We start from the raw sequence: 18,303 nt of genomic DNA on the forward strand, positions 1-18,303 counted from the left end.
TCAGCCTCCATGGCTTCTTTCACATGTACTGGAACTACTCTGGTTGTCCAAAGGTGATAAAAAGTGTAGAAGCAGCCCAGCTCTCTTCTAACTGCACCAATGAAGCAATTAAACAGACTTGAATACTCTCAAACGCCTATGAAGCCAAAAGTCCCAAACATGATGGTGCCCTGAAATGAGGGGAACGATGTATAAAAAGTGCTGTAATTTCTACAGGGTCAAACCAAAATGTACACAAATAACCTTGAATAAAATCTAGAAAGTGCCCTTTAATCAAGTGAATTGTTTAATTACAAATGTAAAACTGTGGAGCATTGGGTCAAATAAAGGAAAAGAATGTGTCTTTGTCCCAAACATTATGGAGGCCCTGTATAAAATTTTCTTCCTAAAGTTCCTGAGCAGTCACAGTCAAGAATGAACACGACGAGAAATCTCGAAAGTCTGTGAACTATTTTTAAAATTTTATTTTTATAAGCACAAATTGTGCTTAACATTTGGGTTGGTTAAGTCATCAAGTACTGCTTTCCTGAATGGAGAACAACATTCTATACAATGAGGACAATGACAGCCCATACCTCCATAACAGCTTTCCAAAAGAAAATGTACAAAATAGAATTTTTTTTACAACAGTGAGGAAACTACAATCAAAGCAGTCAGCTACAATTTTCATTTAATGAATATAAAAAGATCACTTTTCAATGCCCAAGGTGGAAATATACAAAGACAGGCACAAGGCTAACAAAGCTTTCGACACCACATGGAAATGGGTTTAACTGAACAATTATTAGCGTGATTGGGTCACAGAGACTGAGTGGACCTGGCCCCGTTGTATCTGTAGCACAAACACAAAATATCATTAATTTTTGAAATAGAAATTGAACTCAAGGCTTCTCCAACAGATTCTGCAAAACCTTATGAGAGGACAAGCAGGCACCAGACAGTGGTCTACCGACATGCTCAAACCATCGGCAGTGGTACTGACTGTAAGCTTGAAAACAACGTGATGGGAATGAAGTCTCAGATGGACCCTCACAGACATATTTCCTCTTCATATGACATTTCAGCTCTGCTAACATTTACTCTCAACATTTCCGGAACAGATGTAGAGAAAAGGCCTTTATCCATTGGCCCTTTTATGCTCCTTAAATAGCAGAGAGCAGACTGAGGAAATGATTGTACAACTTAACAGAATTATTGCTGAACCCTACTTTCACAGCAGCAAAATGGCCAGTAGTTCTTGCCAATGTACAAGAAAAAAACAAGCATTAATGAATCAACAAACGTAACCAAAGAACAGCTGGAGTGGCAGTACAGGACAGTCGGATTTAATCAAAACTCAACTGTTCGAACGTGAGCCAATACTCATCAGGCTGATTTGAAGGCGGAATTAATTAGAGGGTGACAGCTGGGCAGTAGATTTAATCCCACACCACGAGAGTACATTGGTCTGAAGTGTACTGGGACAATTTATTCTTGATTATGCTGATTCCGTTACAGATCTCGGCATCAAGTTCCAAGGCTCCAGGATGGAAGGCAAATATACTGAAACAATATGGCTTGTACTTTCATGCTGTTCCTCAAAAGGGTGCAGTTCTGGCCAGGTAATAAGTTTGCTTTGGAGTGAATCAGATAATCTGTTATGCTTTATACCAAGCTGTTTCCTATGTTGTGCATTCACAGAATGCTAAGTGCTGACAAAAGAGGAACATTAGTTAAAACCTAAATATAGGTTAATACTGATTTAGAGTCTCTGTTCAAATCTACATACCCATTCGCCCGAATTAAATAATCAAATTAATGACACTGGACAACAAATTTTTTCCAAAAGGTTTGCTTCCTGAAAAAAAAATTGGAGATTGTGGTTGATGACTTCAAGCTGAAGGTTTGCTGTATCATGTGGAAAATTCGAGAAACTAACTTATATTGTTTAATCGTATAATGACACTGACACATTGCATTAGTTCGACTGATCTAAAAATGTTTTGCCGCTGATTTTAGTTTGTACTCAGCATCTGATGCCTCTCGTATCAGTGCCCAACAATAGTCGGCCAGCATTTTCGCAATGTCCTGGTGAAACTTTTCACCATGTTCATCACTGACGGCAACAGGATCAGCAGGGAAGACGTCCAAGGGCGAATGCAGAAAATGAATTTTGAATGACGTTGCAATTCATGGTTTTAATGCCTGAAGTAGACTTAAAATATGACAGGAAGTCACAAAAAAATTATATCTAAAAAAAGGTACGTAATATGAAAATTTGAAGACAATTTTCGTGATCAACAGCCAAAAATCCATAAAGTACATTCAAGTGTTCAGGAAGCAAAACCTTTGTTGTTCAGTTTAATTTGTGCATAAAACACACCCACATGTAACACACCACTTGCAAAACAGTTTGAAAACAAAATGCTTGAACGTTCCAGAAAACGAAGCAGTAATTAGGATTTTCTTTTCGAATCGTACTCATCCTGATAAGACCCATTTCTGAAAAGTCTTCTTTGGCAAACTACAGATCTTATCAGGCTCCTCCACAGTTTACTTTTGCTTTGGAAACCTCCCTAACCCAACATAAATCCTCCACCTTTAATCTTTTCCAGTTTCAACAAGAAAGAGCTTTGAGTACATGTTTAAAAGTGGTCATATGTCTGGGGAATTCTCAATGTTGGTGATGAGTGAAGGTCATTCACAGGGTCAAATGATGCCTGAATCAGATGCCATGCTATCACCGGCAGGTTTCCCTTCATTCAACTCCATCAGCAGCCCACTCTATAAGCCACCTGCACCTGGATGTGGACAAAACCACGATCAGGAAGCATACTCTGCCTCTCTCCCCCACCCCCCAAAATAACCATGGGATCAAGGTACGGCAACCCAGCCTCTCAACCGGAGGGCACCCACTCATGGTGCAGCCGCTCCACCAGGTGAGGGAGCCCACAACTGGCATTTGGGCACCTGTACCACAGATGAATGAAGGACACTGCTCCTATCAATTTCAAACCCTGTCACAGACTGTAACCACATCAGGGCAAGAAGTTGCACCAATTCTGAAAAGGTATGAAGCAATCTCTGATCATCCTGGCAAATGAGACATCAGTCAGCTTCATCATTGTGTACCACTGTCAATTCACTGCTACTGACGTCTTTGGAGATGTTGATGGAGGTTGAAGTACTTGATGATAAAGACATGAAAGGGGCCTGCAGAAACTTTTAGTGGAGTGATGGAAATGCCATTGTAGGGTGCTGCCTGGCCTAATTTGTTCTGCAATTACTTTTCTATCATAGCCCTGAAGGGGAACCACGATTTACAACAATTGAATTCTCTCTCAAATCAGACATTGCTTTGAGTGGACATGAAAAATGTTGTCATGCAAGTTGCTGGACCTATGTTCTTGATGTGTCACAGTAACTGCAGATCCTGAGGGGAGGAACAGCTGCCCAAGGATTCATGGGTAATGCAGCAATATGTGGACAATGCTCAATCTTCAATCATTTCAACAAACAGAGCAACTTTTCATGAGTGATTCAGATCAAATATTGCAATGTACCCTTCATTTTACCTCTTGTTTATCATGGCTCCTGACAGGAACCGTAATCTCCCTCAGAAATTGAAGGAGATGAAGCTACCTGAAGATTCTGAGTTGTTTCAAGTTAATTTTATGGAGTTGTTATCTGCACATTGTTCACTGCTTCAGCCCCCTCCCAGCCCATGGACTCATTGGAATTTCACTAGTAGCTCAAGGCCCTCTTTCCAATCGACAAGGCCTCACTGAATCTCTGGCCATCACTCCATTGTAGTTATAAACCAAGATACAGGAAACAGGGAACTCCCCAAAATATACACAAAATCTCCTTTCAACCACTCAATTGAATCAGGGCCCATGAACTTTCTACATCAACCCAGCAAGACCAATAAAAATTAAAATCAAACCACCAAGAGTTTTGATTCAAGGAAACGCTTTGGGTGAAGCTGCACCAGGACCACAGAGTTGATGTAGTTGTCTTGGCCTCAGTAAGACAGCAAAACCAAAACAAAACTGGTGAAATGGACTGCTTTTGAATGTTGAATATTGTTGATTTGAAGGATCAATAATTTGCAACTACATGGATTTCTTAAACTTAGTTTTGGTTTATTAATAAGGCTCAACAGCCAAAGAATCAATCAGCTTTTACCCTAGAATTTTATTCAAACTAATCTGTTGGAATAACTTAGGTTGGTGACAGAAATTTAACTGAAGTCATCTAAAATGGACTCTAAATTCACTAAAACTGTGAATTTTGTTTGGGTGATGTTTGAATATCAAACGTCAAGTGTATCTGCCACTGTTGTTTTATCTGTGTGTGAGCCGCGGAGGTGGAGGACGCCTCTGCTTGTCATCACTCTGACCTGTGGCCAGTCCACCACTCTCCAACTCCCTGCTGCCTCGGTTACTACCACCGGATGATCGACGACTGTTTCTGGTTTGTCTGTGGCCAGTTGCAGCCCGACTCTCGTGTTCTGTCCCCGGATCACACGTCAGTGGGAATGTCCGCTTCTCCCATGGGTGAATACTCTGCAAAAGCAGGGACAGTTATTACTGCTAACAAAAAATGTCTCCACTATTTCACAATCGCACACCTGCCAACGTTTTGTTCAGACCTTGATGAAGGGCTCAGACCAAACTGTTGGTTATCTTTGCGATATAGAGTACGTGATTTGATCTGCCCAGTTTTTACCACCTGTATCACTCTCAGAATCAGAATTTATCATCATGAACAATTCACGAAATTCAGTGTTTTGCGGCAACATATTATGAATCATCTTTCAACAATATATAAAAAATAAAAATAGTATGCACAAAAAGTGAGGCAGTGTCTTATCATTCAGGAATCTGATGGCAGTGGGGAAGAAGCTGTCCTTGAGCTGCTGAGTGCTCGTCTTTTGGCTCCTGTACCTTTCTTCCAGAGTGAAGAGGGTGTGGCCTGGGTGATGGGAGTCCTTGAGAATAGAGACTGCTTTTTTAAGACACAGCCTCATGTAGATGTCCTGGATGGAGTGAAGTCTGGTGCCTGTGATATCGCAGGCTGAGTTAACAACCCTCTGGAGTTTTTTTTTCCTGCCCTGTGCATTGGCATCCCCGTACCAGACAGTGATGCAACCAGCCAGAATGTTCTCCACGGTACAACTGTAGAAATTTACAAGAGTCTTTGATGACATACTCAGTCTCCTCAAACATCTCACAAAGTAGAGCCGTTGGCACCTTCTTCGTGATTGCATCAACATGGAGGCTCCAGGACAGATCCTCGGAGATGCTGACACCCAGGAATTTGAAGTTCTTGACCCTCTCCACTACTGAGCCCTTGATGAGGACTGGATCATGTTCCCCTGACTTCCTCAATTATCTCCTTGGTTTTGCAGACATTGAGCACAAGGTTGTTGTCATTACACCATTCAACGAGCTGCTCTATCTCCCTCCTGTGCGGTTCCGCATCGCCGTTTGTGATTTTCCCAACAACTGTGGTGTCGTTGACAAGCTTGAAGATGGCATTGGAATTGTGCCTGGCCACGCAGTCGTGGGTGTAGAATGAGTATTCAGCTTTCCATGCCTGTGGATTCTCATCAGAATGAATCTTGTTGTGGAAGTTTTTACATTCATTATGTTCTCAGGCTGTGTGTTCAAGATTGCAACTGTACCCTGGATGAAAATAAATCTTCCTCAACTCTGCTCTAAACCTGATTCCCCTTTACCTTCTCCTTCCTCATCATTTGGCATTTATAATTTTGTACATTTTAATTAACTCTCCGCTCAGCTTCCTCTGCTCCAAAATAAACAAGTTCAGCCTATCCAATCTCTCTATCACCTAATCCAATCTACTTATCCAATTGCCCCATCTCCATGCACTCTCTCCACAGTCTTCCGACAGTGTCGGTTCAAGGGATGCACGGTATTCCAGGTGGAATACCGAGCTGCACATATTCTCTGCTTTGCCAGTTGATGGCAAGTATCCCATACAACCTCTAACCATGTTAACTACATGTGCTTTCATCTTAAGGGAGCCTTGGATCTGCATCAAGGTCCTTCATATCTCAATACAGTCTCTATTATACACTGAATTCGTACTCTTGCTAGTCTTTCCAAATTGCAACATTCAACACTTAACAGGATTGAATGCCTCTGCCAATTCACTGTCCTCCTTACCAACTGATCAAAATTCCCTGGAGCCAAAGACTATCCTCACGATCAACAACACTGCCGATTGACGTCATTGACACCTTACCAATCATACCCCCTAGATTCATATCCAAAATTGTTGATGCATATAGCAAACAGTAAGGGATCCAGCACTGATCCTTGAGGTCACCGACTTCCAAACACAAAAATAATCCTCCGTCATCACCACCAAGCCAATTTTGCCAAATTGGAACCATTTCCAAAAGGAAAACAAGGCGAAGACCTCACAAAAATTCACAGCAACTACATCTTTTCTACCTCTGGAAAAATTTATTTGGTCAGAAATGATCTCCCTGAAACAAATCCATGATGATCATATATGATTATCCCTGCCTTTTCTAGCATAGATCTAACCAGACAATCAGAAACATTTTCACAATTCCCTACCACTGACATTAGTTTCACTGTCCTTCAAGTAACTGTCTTAAATAAAGGCATCACATTTCATATCCTTCAGTCAGCTAGCTTTCACCAGGGCCAGCTAAATGTAGAAACCTCCAATCATGCCTCACCAACCTACCTCCTGGGCTGCATTTCATGAGTTGTACTTGGCATAGGCACAGTACATTGAACACCTGATCTATGTGTGGCAAAGTTCCTCAGGGAAATGTTGCGAGTCGATGGAGAAATGAAGTCTATTTCTATTGGAATTTCTCTAAGCTTGGCAAATTAATGAGCGCTCTGCATTACTGAAGGTCTGTAGTACAGTGAATCTCACCATCTTTCAGATGGGACGCACTTTGTTTCAATTAAAAGAGGCACCGGGCATTTGTCTTTGCACCCAGGCCAACATTCACTCTTCTTCAATGGGCAGAGCATCTTCCACCTGAGACTTTGGAGACGTGAACAATTTACCCTATCAATATGCTGCCCCTTTATTGCTTTCAGACCTTGTTATCTCAGATTATTAAGCAAACTGTTTTATTCTCGATTCAACTGTCAAATCTCACCTGTTCTTCGTGACCAATATCTGGGGTGGAGCAGCGCGTATCCTCATTTGAAATCCGTCCAATATTTTCTTGAGAAAGGGGGAAATAATGCACGTCTGGATTGACAGGTGGTGCAAAAGGACTGCAAGGTGACCCTGAAAGGGTTAAATCTCCAAGACCGTGATAGCTGACATCAGGAGAAGCAGGGTGAGGGATCAACTGTTCATCTGTTGATTTGTAAGATCTGCAAATTATAAAAAAATCAGTTACTAGACACAACAAAGATATTTCCATCTTCCTCATCTGCGGAATAGAGAAAAATCCAAAAAATCAAACACAAGGAAACAAAATAATTTAAATGTTAAAGATATTGGAGTACAGGATCAGTAGCTAGTGAATGTAGATTAAAAACACCACTCAGCAGGTCAAACTGTCCTTTATAGAGCAAAGGTAAAGATACAGAACCAATGTTTCGGGCTTGAGCCCTTCTTCAAGGTGTGAGCATTGCTGACATTTTGCTCATACCTCGATGAAGGGCTCAAGGCCAAAACGTTGGTTCTGTATCTATCTTTGCTACATAAAGTACACAATTTGAACCTACGGACACTCGGTGACTCTGGGGGGAGGGGGGGAAACGACTCTCTTTTGCTTCTCTTTCCCAGACTGTAAAAGGCACTTTAGCCAATTCCTGCAGTGGCAAATCCATCTCCTTTGCAGCAGGCAGAATAACTTCATGCAATACGACCCTGTTTTATTACTATGATAATAAATCAAATCTTGAATTAAGTACACTGTTTGCAGCTAAGTTTCTCCAGCTTTGTGTTTTTACTTCAGTCACGGTGTCTGCAGATGACTGTATGTAGCTTCATGAGTTGCTCAGAACAGCTTTTTAAAGGGATAGCTCAGCTGACATCAGCAAGACCTTGGCTCAAGTTGGTGATAAAACATTTCAACATTAAAACTAGACAAGGTATAGAAGGGGAAGCAGACAGGAATGAAAATGGGTCCAGGAGTGCTGGGTGAAAGTGCTGCAGCAGATTGTTCTGTTGCCTTACAGCTTGTGTAATCCCAACCCTGAGCTGTCGCTGAGCAGAATGCATGTTCTCCCCGTGACCATGTGGGTTTCCGTGTGCTCCAAATTCACCCGTCCTTCTCCAACTCTCACTCCTATACCCTATCACTTCAGGAGTGAGTTACTGGTCTACAGACAGATACCACAGGAGAGAGTTACTGTTTTACCCGCGGACATCCTGGGAGTGAGTTACTGGTCGACAGACGGGACACCTCGGGAGCGAGTTACTGGTCTACAGACGGACACCTCGGGAGCGAGTTACTGGTCTATAGACAGACACCACAGGAGAGTTACTGTTCTACCCGCGGACATCCTGGGAGTGAGTTACTGGTCGACAGACGGGACACCTCGGGAGCGAGTTACTGGTCTACAGACGGACACCTCGGGAGCGAGTTACTGGTCTATAGACAGACACCACAGGAGAGTTACTGTTCTACCCGCGGACATCCTGGGAGTGAGTTGCTGGTCTAAAGACAGACACCTCGGGAGTGATTTACTGGTCGGACACCACAGGAGAGTTAGTGTTCTACCCGCGGACACCCTGGGAGTGAGTTACTGGTCTATAAGCAGACAACCTGGGAGTGAGTTACACATGGACACCTCGGCGTGAGCCTGCTAAAGGCTGACAGCAGCAGGCATATAGTTGGGTGCACAATCCCATGCCCAGGTAGCAAAGGCATTCCTCCACACCATAAAAACAAGTTAATCAGGAATTGGAACTCTGGCTGATCCTGATCAATACCTGCTTCCACGTCTTTGGGCACTGACTGGAGAGGCTAACCATGTCGTCCACCGGGCACGTTCAAACTCCTCGTATTTTGCATGTCGGGAACCGAACGCTACATCCGAAAGGTCCTCCAGCTGCAAATGCAATGTTTCCATGTTATTAAAATGCCATTCTACTGCATTAACAGGACAAGGCTTCCTCTGTAAATTAACTCCACAGCATTACCTCTTCATGCTCTTCTTCACTCAACCTGTGATTTGAATCATCAGCTTTTAAATTCATCACACGCCAACTGGAAGATGAAAAGAAAACAGTTACTACGGAAGAAGGCAGCTCATCTTTGGGGAAATAAATGAATTATACATAACCAGAACAGCAGTTACCCTCACCATCCGGCTGTGCCACTCGGAACCACCTTCAGATGGCACCTACGCACTGCCTCCAAGTAACTTGTGCAAAACAATCCTCGTTATTCATGATACGCCTTCACATGGCAGCATACCAGCACTGGGAACCATGCCATCGTATTCTAGCCCCTTCTCCTCCACCTCCAAACCCCCATCAGTCACCAAACTTTTCTCACACAGGCATTTCAAACATTAACTTCTGCAGTTACACAAAATGGCCCCAAAAGGATCAAAACTGTCCAATGTGCCACGAATCTGACGGAAAAAATCCAGTCAAATCCAGCAATAACTAAGAGGAACAGAATGCAACAGCTCAAATTTAAAGATGTGACTGCAGAGGGAGCCATTGTGTTATTTGAAGGAACTAATTTGCCCACAGCCTTTGTGCCTTCATTCATTTGTGCAAAAGAGAAACACAAAAGCTGCACACGCTGGAATCTTGAGCAAAGTAGGGCTAGAGGAACTTAGCAGGTCAGCCTGCATCCACAGGGAGAAATAGTCAGTCAACACTTCAGGTTGGGTTCTTTATCAAGACGAGGTGATTTTTCGTATAGAAAGTGGGAAAGAAGCTGGGGACATGAGAGATGGAGAGGCAGGTGGAGGGAGAAACCATGAGGATGGGGCGATACCTAAAATCAGAAGAATATTGTTCATACTGAAAGGTTTACAGGAAGCTCCAATTTAGACACACAAACAGAGCACTGCAGGTGTTCTGTTTCTGAGTTTAAGCTTCAGCTTCCTGTCACCAAACCTTTCAACCCCCCCGCCCCCAATAATTCCTGCAGTGATGCATCTGCCCTCAGCTTCAGTCCTTGTCAAGGTGAGGCCAACACATGATGTTTGTCCCAGACGGCCTCAAATCTAACGGCATGAACATTAATTTTTCTAATTTTAGGGAATGCCCCCCCCCCCCACCACAATTGATTCCATGTCTTCTTTACCTACCCCTGATCAGAAATTTCCTGCTCCCTCTAACATTTCTTCCTTTCCCCTCCCAATAATTTCACCTCCAACACCTTTATCCTTTCACCTCTGGACCCCTTCCCCAGCTGTGCTCCACCAGCAGGGTTGCTGAAAGGGTGCACAACTTTGCCTTTTTAACCACTTCCATCAGGACACTGGAAGAGCCATCCGGTTTCCCATTGTACCAGGCCATCCACATAGTTCCTGTGCCTCAACCTTGGGAAAGTATCGCAGGGGTTGGCCGCACTGTGTAGTGCGTTTCACACTTCCCATGTTTAGTGTTGCAAATTTAATCTCCATTGTAATTTTGGAGTCAAAAGTTCGCAAACCTTACATACCATCGTCCTGAGCCCTTTTGTCCACAGCTGTAGTGAACTGCAGCCCTGCTCCTGGACTCCTGCAGCTGGTGGTGTGGTGAATCTCTGTACTGCTGCAGTTCACCCACCACCATATGTGAAAAACATACATTCCCCCCTGTACTAACTCTCATGTCCCCTTGTATTAGCCATTTCAGCCTCTGACCAACCACACGATGAACCCCTCTCATCATCTTGCACTTTTCTATCGGGTCACCTTTTCATCCTCACAGCTGCTTTTCTCTGGTGAATACTGAAGCAAAGTATTCATTTGCTAGCTCTTCTGACTCCATACACGTTTCCACTATCCCTCCCACCCTCCCCCCCCCCCCCCCCCATTGATGCTATAACCCTTGATCTCATACTTTTACAACACCTTGGGCTTTACATTAATCTTACTTGCCAAGGCCTTCTCATGGCCCATTCTATCTCTCTTATTTCCTGGCGATCTTATAATTCTCCAGAGCTCTATCAGTTCCTACAAACTTCTTGTATGCTTTCCCTTTCTTTGTAACTGGATTTTCTACATCCCTTATCACCTTGGTTCTTTCACTGTACCAATCTTTCCCTGCCTCAATGGAATATACTTGTGCAGAGCCTATCTCTGAACATTTGCCACATTTCTGCCGTACATTTTCCTGAGTACATTTACTCCCAAGCTTCTGCCTAACAGCATCATATTTTCCCCTACTCCAATTAAAAGTTTGCCCAAATTGTCTATTCCTGACCTAATCCAGCATTATGGTAAAGGAGAGGGAGTTGTGATCACTTTCTCCGAAAGGTTTGTCCACTTACACCTGACCTGGATCATGGCCCAATACCAGGTCAAGTACATAAATTCCACACCATCCAAAACCTTCCCTCTCAGATGGTGCTAATCAATTTGAGAAACACTTCCTGTTCCTGACTTCCACCCAATCCCTCCAGTACTTCCCCCTTTTCTGCAGCCATAATCAGCAATGCCACTCCTCCGTTTCTTTTACCTCCTTCCCTGTCCCCTTTGAAACATCTGAAGCCTTTTTCTTCGTTCTTGTAGGTACGGGACCTGAGATCGAGTTGATCAGCCCAAGATTAATTCTACATTTAATCTTAGTCAAAAGGCCAAGAAGCACAAACGCCACAGCCATCCTCGTCTACTTTTCCTCTCACAATCCTCCTTAACTTAATACAACTGTCCACACGCACTTTAAACAAATACCTCGGTGTTAAGATCTCCTTGTACTGAAGCTTCTCCACACGAGTTGTTGCGGCAACAGACATAGGGATCACAATGTTGTTTATGTCAAAGGAACTTTCCCCCCTTCGTTTCCTGATTGCTTGCTGCAAAAAGAAATTTAAAGGTGATCATTACAGGGTATCAGAGATGCCGAGATCCATTTTGCTGTACAATAGTAAGGTAAATTCCAATGTGGGGACTGTAAGACTTTGAATTCAATTCACTACAAAGACAGATGGGCAGGTTAACTTCGGTACTTTTGACGAGGTTGGGGAAGATCTTCTTTACTCTTGATAACACCTGAAGCTTCCTCCATTACTCGTGTTAACTCCATTGATCCAAACAAGTAGTTGAACTTCAAAGGAGGATTGTGTCCATGAACAATCCACAATTTTTTCACAACATCAGCTTTCTGACCTTGGGAACCAAGCAAAAGTCATCAAAAACCCAACTGCTTTTCACTCTTACAGAATCGATGATGCAGCTTTCAGTTGAATGCTACTGATTTCTTCCCAGACCCACTGCAACCACACGATTCCATCGGACCTCTGCCTTTGCACTGGGGTGTCAGAATGCAAGTCATCTGTCACAAAATATTTAGGCTCCAACTTTGTGTATCTGGACTGGTTAAATTCCAAAGGTGATGCTCATCCCTGCCATTAGCTGTATACATCCCCCTTGCATTTAGATTAAAATCTGCAATTTCTCCGCCTAATCTGTAACTGATTTATATTCCGTTGTATTCCTTGATAGCCTTCCACACTGTGCTGAAGCAAAGAAAGATGTCTGGGCCAGGGAGCTCGAGCAATGTTTACTTGTCGTCCATAAAGATTTGGATGAGAATGTATATGGCATTGATTGTGAGTTTACAACGACACTAGAATTGGGTGTATGGTGGATAGTGAAGATTACCCAAAATTACCACAGCATCTCAATTAACTGGGTTCGAGGGACATGCATTAGCAGATGGAATTTAACTTGGACAAGTGTGAAGTGAGGTTCCACGGGGCTCGGTGCTGAACTGCTTCTTTGCCCACTACATGGAACTGATTTGGATGATGGAATTGATGGCTTTGTGGCCAAGTTTGCGAATGATACAAGGATGGAAGAGAGAAAAGCTGATGGGGAAAAAGGATCGAGGGTAACACTCTGATGGGAGAAAGGGGAGGGGGTGTGGAGCTACAGGAAAGGAGACAGAGGGATGAGGGAAAGAGAAACTTTGGGGAGAGGGTTACGGAAATTGGATAAGTCAATGTTAATGCCGTTTGGTTGGAAAGCGCCTTGCTTTTGGTTATACTCAACAGCTCAGGACAGAAATACTGGTTACCCTTTACTTACTAAGAATGCTGCATAACCTGTGCGTTTCTCCAGCACGTGTGTGTAGAACACTATAATCACAGCACCTGCAGACTTTCTTGTTTTACGTTTCTCATATGAGGGGTGATTGATGGATTGGGGACTGTACCCACTGAAGTGTAGAAGAGTGAGAGATGTCAATGAAGTCTATTGAATGCCAAAAGGACTGGATAGAGTGGGTGTGGAGAGGATGTTTCCAAAGGTGGGGGAGTCTGAGACCAGAGGGCACAGCCTCAGAACACAGAAATGTTTCTTTAGAAGTGCTTCACCTAGAGGGTGGTGAATTTGTGGGATTCGTTGGGGGAGATGACCGTGAAGGCTGTCATTGAGTATATTTAAGGCAGGTAGACAAATTCTTGATCAGGAAGTCAATCAAGGTTTAGAGGGAGAAGGCAAGAGAATGGGGTTGAAAAGGATAGTAAATTAGCTATTATTGAATGGTGGGGCAGACTCGATGGGACAAATGGCCTCATCCCGCTTTTCATTAAGGACTTAAGTTAAACAAAGACAGGAGTTGCACGATAAAGGGCAGGATCTTGGAAGAGAACTTGGGTACAAGAATACATCTTCTTGAAATGCCCACAGAAGTAGACATGGTGGTGAACATGGTGTTTGTCATGTTGTCTTTATCAATGAGTACAAGAGTTGGGGCATCATGTTACAACTGCACGAGATGTTGCTGAGATTTGTGCCGATCAAGTTGGCCAGCAAGCGATAGGATTTCTATAAGTACATTTTTTCACTACCAGCCAACTGTGAATATTTGTTTTTTCTCTTAGTTATATATTACGTTTTGTGTTATTTGTGGATAAATTCACATTTTATGTATCTGGGAAGCTGCAGTAATCAGGACTTTCATTGCATCTGTACATTGCACTTTTTAAATCTTTATTTATTCCAGCTGGAAAAGGGTCAGAAAAGGATGTTAGCAGGACTGGAAGGCTGGGGTTAGAGAGACTGGGCTTTTTTTCTGGAAAGGTAGAGGCTAGAAAGTGACCTTATAGAGGTACATACAAGGGGTACTCAAAAGGTGAACGGTTAGTCTTTTCCCAACATAGGGAAGTCTAAATCTAGAGGGCCGAGGTTTCAGGCGAGAAGGGGACATTTAAAGCAGACCCAAGGCCAACGTTTTCTGAACAGTAGGTAATAATATGTAATGAGGTGAAGAGGAAATGGAACAGGCTGGTACATTACAACATTTAAAAGACATTTAGAGAGGAACATGATTAAGAAAATTTAGAGAGATGTGGTCAAACATAGGCAAGTAAGACTAGCTCAGATGGGCAACTGTCAGCATGGATGAGTTGGTCTTGAACACACGATGACTGTCCACTGTTGTCTTCAAGTGATAATTTGAAAGATTCTATCTGATTAAATACTTTCTATCCCAGGCCTGAAGGACCAAATTGAGATTGTGACTTCTAGTTCGAAACATTACAAGCCTCAAAAGAATTTTCATGATTTGATGAAATCACTTCTCAAATGGCTCAACTTTACCTAATCAAAAGGACATCACACAGGCCTTAGAAGTGATTTTGTGAACCCTCATTCTCTCAGTAGAAAGTTGATATATTGCATCAGTATTCATAAGAGAAAAGGATCTTGATGAGGGCGACGTCAGAATAGAACAGGTTTGTGTGTTGGACAATGTGGAGGTTAAGGAAGCAGAAGTGTTGGATCCTCTTAAAAACACAGAGATTGATGAGTTCCCGGGGCCTGTCGCGATCTCTCCCAGGCTGCTGTGGGAAGTGAGAGAAGAGGTAGCTGGAGCAGTAGCTATAATCTTTGAATCCTCTTTGGCCACAGGACCTACCAGAGGATTGGAGAATGGCAAAGTAGTCCCCTTGTTTAAAACAGGTAATAGGGAGAATCCTGGGAATTATAGACCAGTGAGTCTCATGTCAAGTGGGGTGTAAACCAATGGAGAGGATTCTTAAGGACAGGATCTGTGAGCATTTGGAGAAGTCTGGTCTACTCAAGGATAGTCAGCACGGCTTTGTGAAGGTAAAGTTATACCTCATAAGTCTACTTGAGTTTTTTGGGGAGGTAACAAAAGAAATTGATGAGGGTTGGGTGGTAGATGTGTTCGACAAGGATATTAGCAAAGCATTTGACAAGGTCCCCATGAGAGACTCATCCAGAAAGTCAGGAGTCACGGGATCAGTGGAACCTTGGGTGTGTGGATAAAAAATTGGCTTGTAGGAAGAAAGCAGAGAGTAGTAGTGGAAGGAAAGTATTCTGCCTGGAGGTCAGTGACTAGTGGAGTGTCACAGGGTCCCCTGCTCTTTGTGATTTTATAAATGACCTGGACGATGAGCCAGGCAGAAGGATGGGTCAGTAAGTTTGCAAACGACACAAAGGTTGGAGGAATTGTGGATGGAGCTAAAGGCTGTCGAAGGTTACAAGAAAATATAGACAGGATGCAGAGTTGGACAGAAAAGTGGCAGATGGATTTCAATCTGGGTAAGTGTGAGATGATGCAGTTTGACAAACAAGAATTGAGTCCAGGGTTAATGGTCGGTTACTTAGGAGCGTGGATGAACAGAGGGACCTTGGGGTTCAAATCCTTACATCCCTCAAGGTCGTGGCACAGGTTGTTAGGGAGAGTTAAGGTGGCTTTTGGGACGGGTTAGGGAGGGTTTAGTACTCTTTTTTTTGAAAAAGGAAGAGAAGTATGGGTCGGCACAACATCGAGGGCAGAAGGGCCTGTACTGTGTTGTAATGTTCTATATGCTCTATTCTCCAGAGCCGACCCTGAATTGTCTCATCAGTTCAATAAATAATCACCTTAAAACACATTCATTCTACAACCAGCAATAGTTTACAAATTGGTGACATGGGTGTATTTGGGCAGCGTGGGCTCTTGGGTGGAAAGACCTGTTCCTTTGCTATTCTTTGGCTTGGCTTCACGGACGAAGATTTATGGAGGGGGTAAATGTCCACGTCAGCTGCAGGCTCGTTTGTGGCTGACAAGTCTGATGCGGGACAGGCAGACACAGTTGCCGCGGTTGCATGGGAAAATTGGTGGGTTGGGGTTGGGTGTTGGGTTTTTCCTCCTTTGCCTTTTGTCAGTGAGGTGTGCTCTGCGGTCTTCTTCAAAGGAGGTTGCTGCCCGCCGAACTGTGAAGCGCCAAGATGCACGGTTTGAGGCGATATCAGCCCACTGGCGGTGGTCAATGTGGCAGGCACCAAGAGATTTTTTTAGGCAGTCCTTGTACCTTTTCTTTGGTGCACCTCTGTCACAGTGGCCGGTGGAGAGCTCGCCATATAACACGATCTTGGGAAGGCGATGGTCCTCCATTCTGGAGACGTGACCCACCCAGCGCAGCTGGATCTTCAGCAGCGTGGACTCGATGCTGTCGACCTCTGCCATCTCGAGTACTTCGACGTTAGGGATGAAAGCGCTCCAATGAATGTTGAGGATGGAGCTTGCAATTAAAAATCATTTGCCTTCCTGCTTGCTTTATCCTCATGTTAACTTTCAGCGATTTGAGTGGAAGAACAGTTTCTTCAGCATGCTGATAGATTTCAATCTTTCATGATTTAGAAAATACTTCTCTTTTTCCACAGGAAGTGGATGATTTCACATTTTTTTCATGTGGTATTCATATGCCAAATCCCTGCCCATTCACTTAGCCTTATGGGCCACATTCCATTTAGATTGAGAGTTCAGAGTCTTGAAACTCAAATTTTGTGCTAGTTAGCTCTTCAGCATTATTCCAATTACACGGAACTAATGACCAGTCTACGGAAGAAGATTACAGATTTGGGGCAAGTTACTGATGTGAGGTAGGTTATGTGGACAAGGAGCAAGACTGTTCCCATATCGAGAAGCAAGTCTCGGATTTCAAACACTGAGATAAATGGAACAAAGTGAGGATTGGTGACAGATGACATCACACCAGGTGAACACTTTCAGGAAGGAGCAGCACAGATGCCAGTCTCTTCAATCTGAGGCACCTGCAAGCTCACACCAAGACACAAGGGCAACTTGTCCGTGAACTACTCTTTGCAGACGATGCCGCTTTAGTTGCCCATTCAGAGCCAGCTCTTCAGCGCTTGACGTCCTGTTTTGCGGAAACTGCCAAAATGTTTGGCCTGGAAGTCAGCCTGAAGAAAACTGAGGTCCTCCATCAGCCAGCTCCCCACCATGACTACCAGCCCCCCCACATCTCCATCGGGCACACAAAACTCAAAATGGTCAACCAGTTTACCTATCTCGGCTGCACCATTTCATCGGATGCAAGGATCGACAACGAGATAGACAACAGACTCACCAAGGCAAATAGCGCCTTTGGAAGACTACACAAAAGAGTCTGGAAAAACAACCAACTGAAAAACCTCACAAAGATAAGCGTACACAGAGCCGTTGTCATACCCACACTCCTGTTCGGCTCTGAATCATGGGTCCTCTACCGGCATCACCTACGGCTCCTAGAATGCTTCCACCAGCATTGTCTCCGCTCCATCCTCAACATTCATTGGAGCGACTTCATCCCTAACATCAAAGTACTCGAGATGGCAGAGGTCGACAGCATCGAATCCACGCTGCTGAAGATCCAACTGTGCTGGGTAGGTCACGTCTCCAGAATGGAGGACCATCGCCTTCCCAAGATCGTGTTATATGGCGAGCTCTCCACTGGCCACCGTGACAGAGGTGCACCAAAGAAGAGGTACAAGGATTGCCTAAAGAAATCTCTTAGTGCCTGCCCCATTGACCACCGCAAGTGGGCTGATCTCGCCTCAAACCGTGCATCTTGGCGCCTCACAGTTCGGCGGGCAGCAACCTCCTTTGAAGAAGACCGCAGAGCCCTCCTCACTGACAAAAGACAAAGGAGGAAAAACCCAACACCCAACCCCAACCCACCAATTTTCCCATGCAACCGCGGCAACTGTGTCTGCCTGTCCCGCATCGGACTTGTCAGCCACAAACGAGCCTGCAGCTGACGTGGACATTACCCCTCCATAAATCTTCGTCTGCGAAGCCAAGCCAAAGAAAGAAAAAAAAAAGAAAATCCACTTGGGCTGTTGGTCAGAGTTGCACAAATACAGAAAGTTAAAATATTCACTG

At 43.9% G+C, this 18,303-nt stretch overlaps 1 protein-coding gene across 3 annotated transcripts in view; it reads right to left on the reverse strand.

The window, feature by feature from the left end:
- Positions 1–439: 439 nt before the first annotated feature.
- Positions 440–18,303, reverse strand: part of kansl1b (KAT8 regulatory NSL complex subunit 1b) — a 155,807-nt gene continuing 137,943 nt past the window's right edge. For 2 of the 3 annotated variants that reach the window (XM_069905226.1, XM_069905228.1), the window contains 6 exons: positions 11,859–11,980; positions 9,160–9,226; positions 8,950–9,068; positions 7,157–7,379; positions 4,382–4,547; positions 440–1,613 (listed from right to left, as the gene is read on the reverse strand). In XM_069905226.1, the coding sequence (XP_069761327.1) occupies positions 1,507–1,613; positions 4,382–4,547; positions 7,157–7,379; positions 8,950–9,068; positions 9,160–9,226; positions 11,859–11,980 (804 nt within the window). In that variant the 3' untranslated portion in view covers positions 440–1,506. Of the gene's footprint in view, positions 1,692–4,381; positions 4,548–7,156; positions 7,380–8,949; positions 9,069–9,159; positions 9,227–11,858; positions 11,981–18,303 lie in introns of all 3 variants that reach the window. The other variant, XM_069905229.1, reaches the window with a different exon arrangement.

This window comes from Narcine bancroftii, chromosome 12, assembly GCF_036971445.1.
Source record: "Narcine bancroftii isolate sNarBan1 chromosome 12, sNarBan1.hap1, whole genome shotgun sequence".
Taxonomy (NCBI): domain Eukaryota; kingdom Metazoa; phylum Chordata; class Chondrichthyes; order Torpediniformes; family Narcinidae; genus Narcine; species Narcine bancroftii.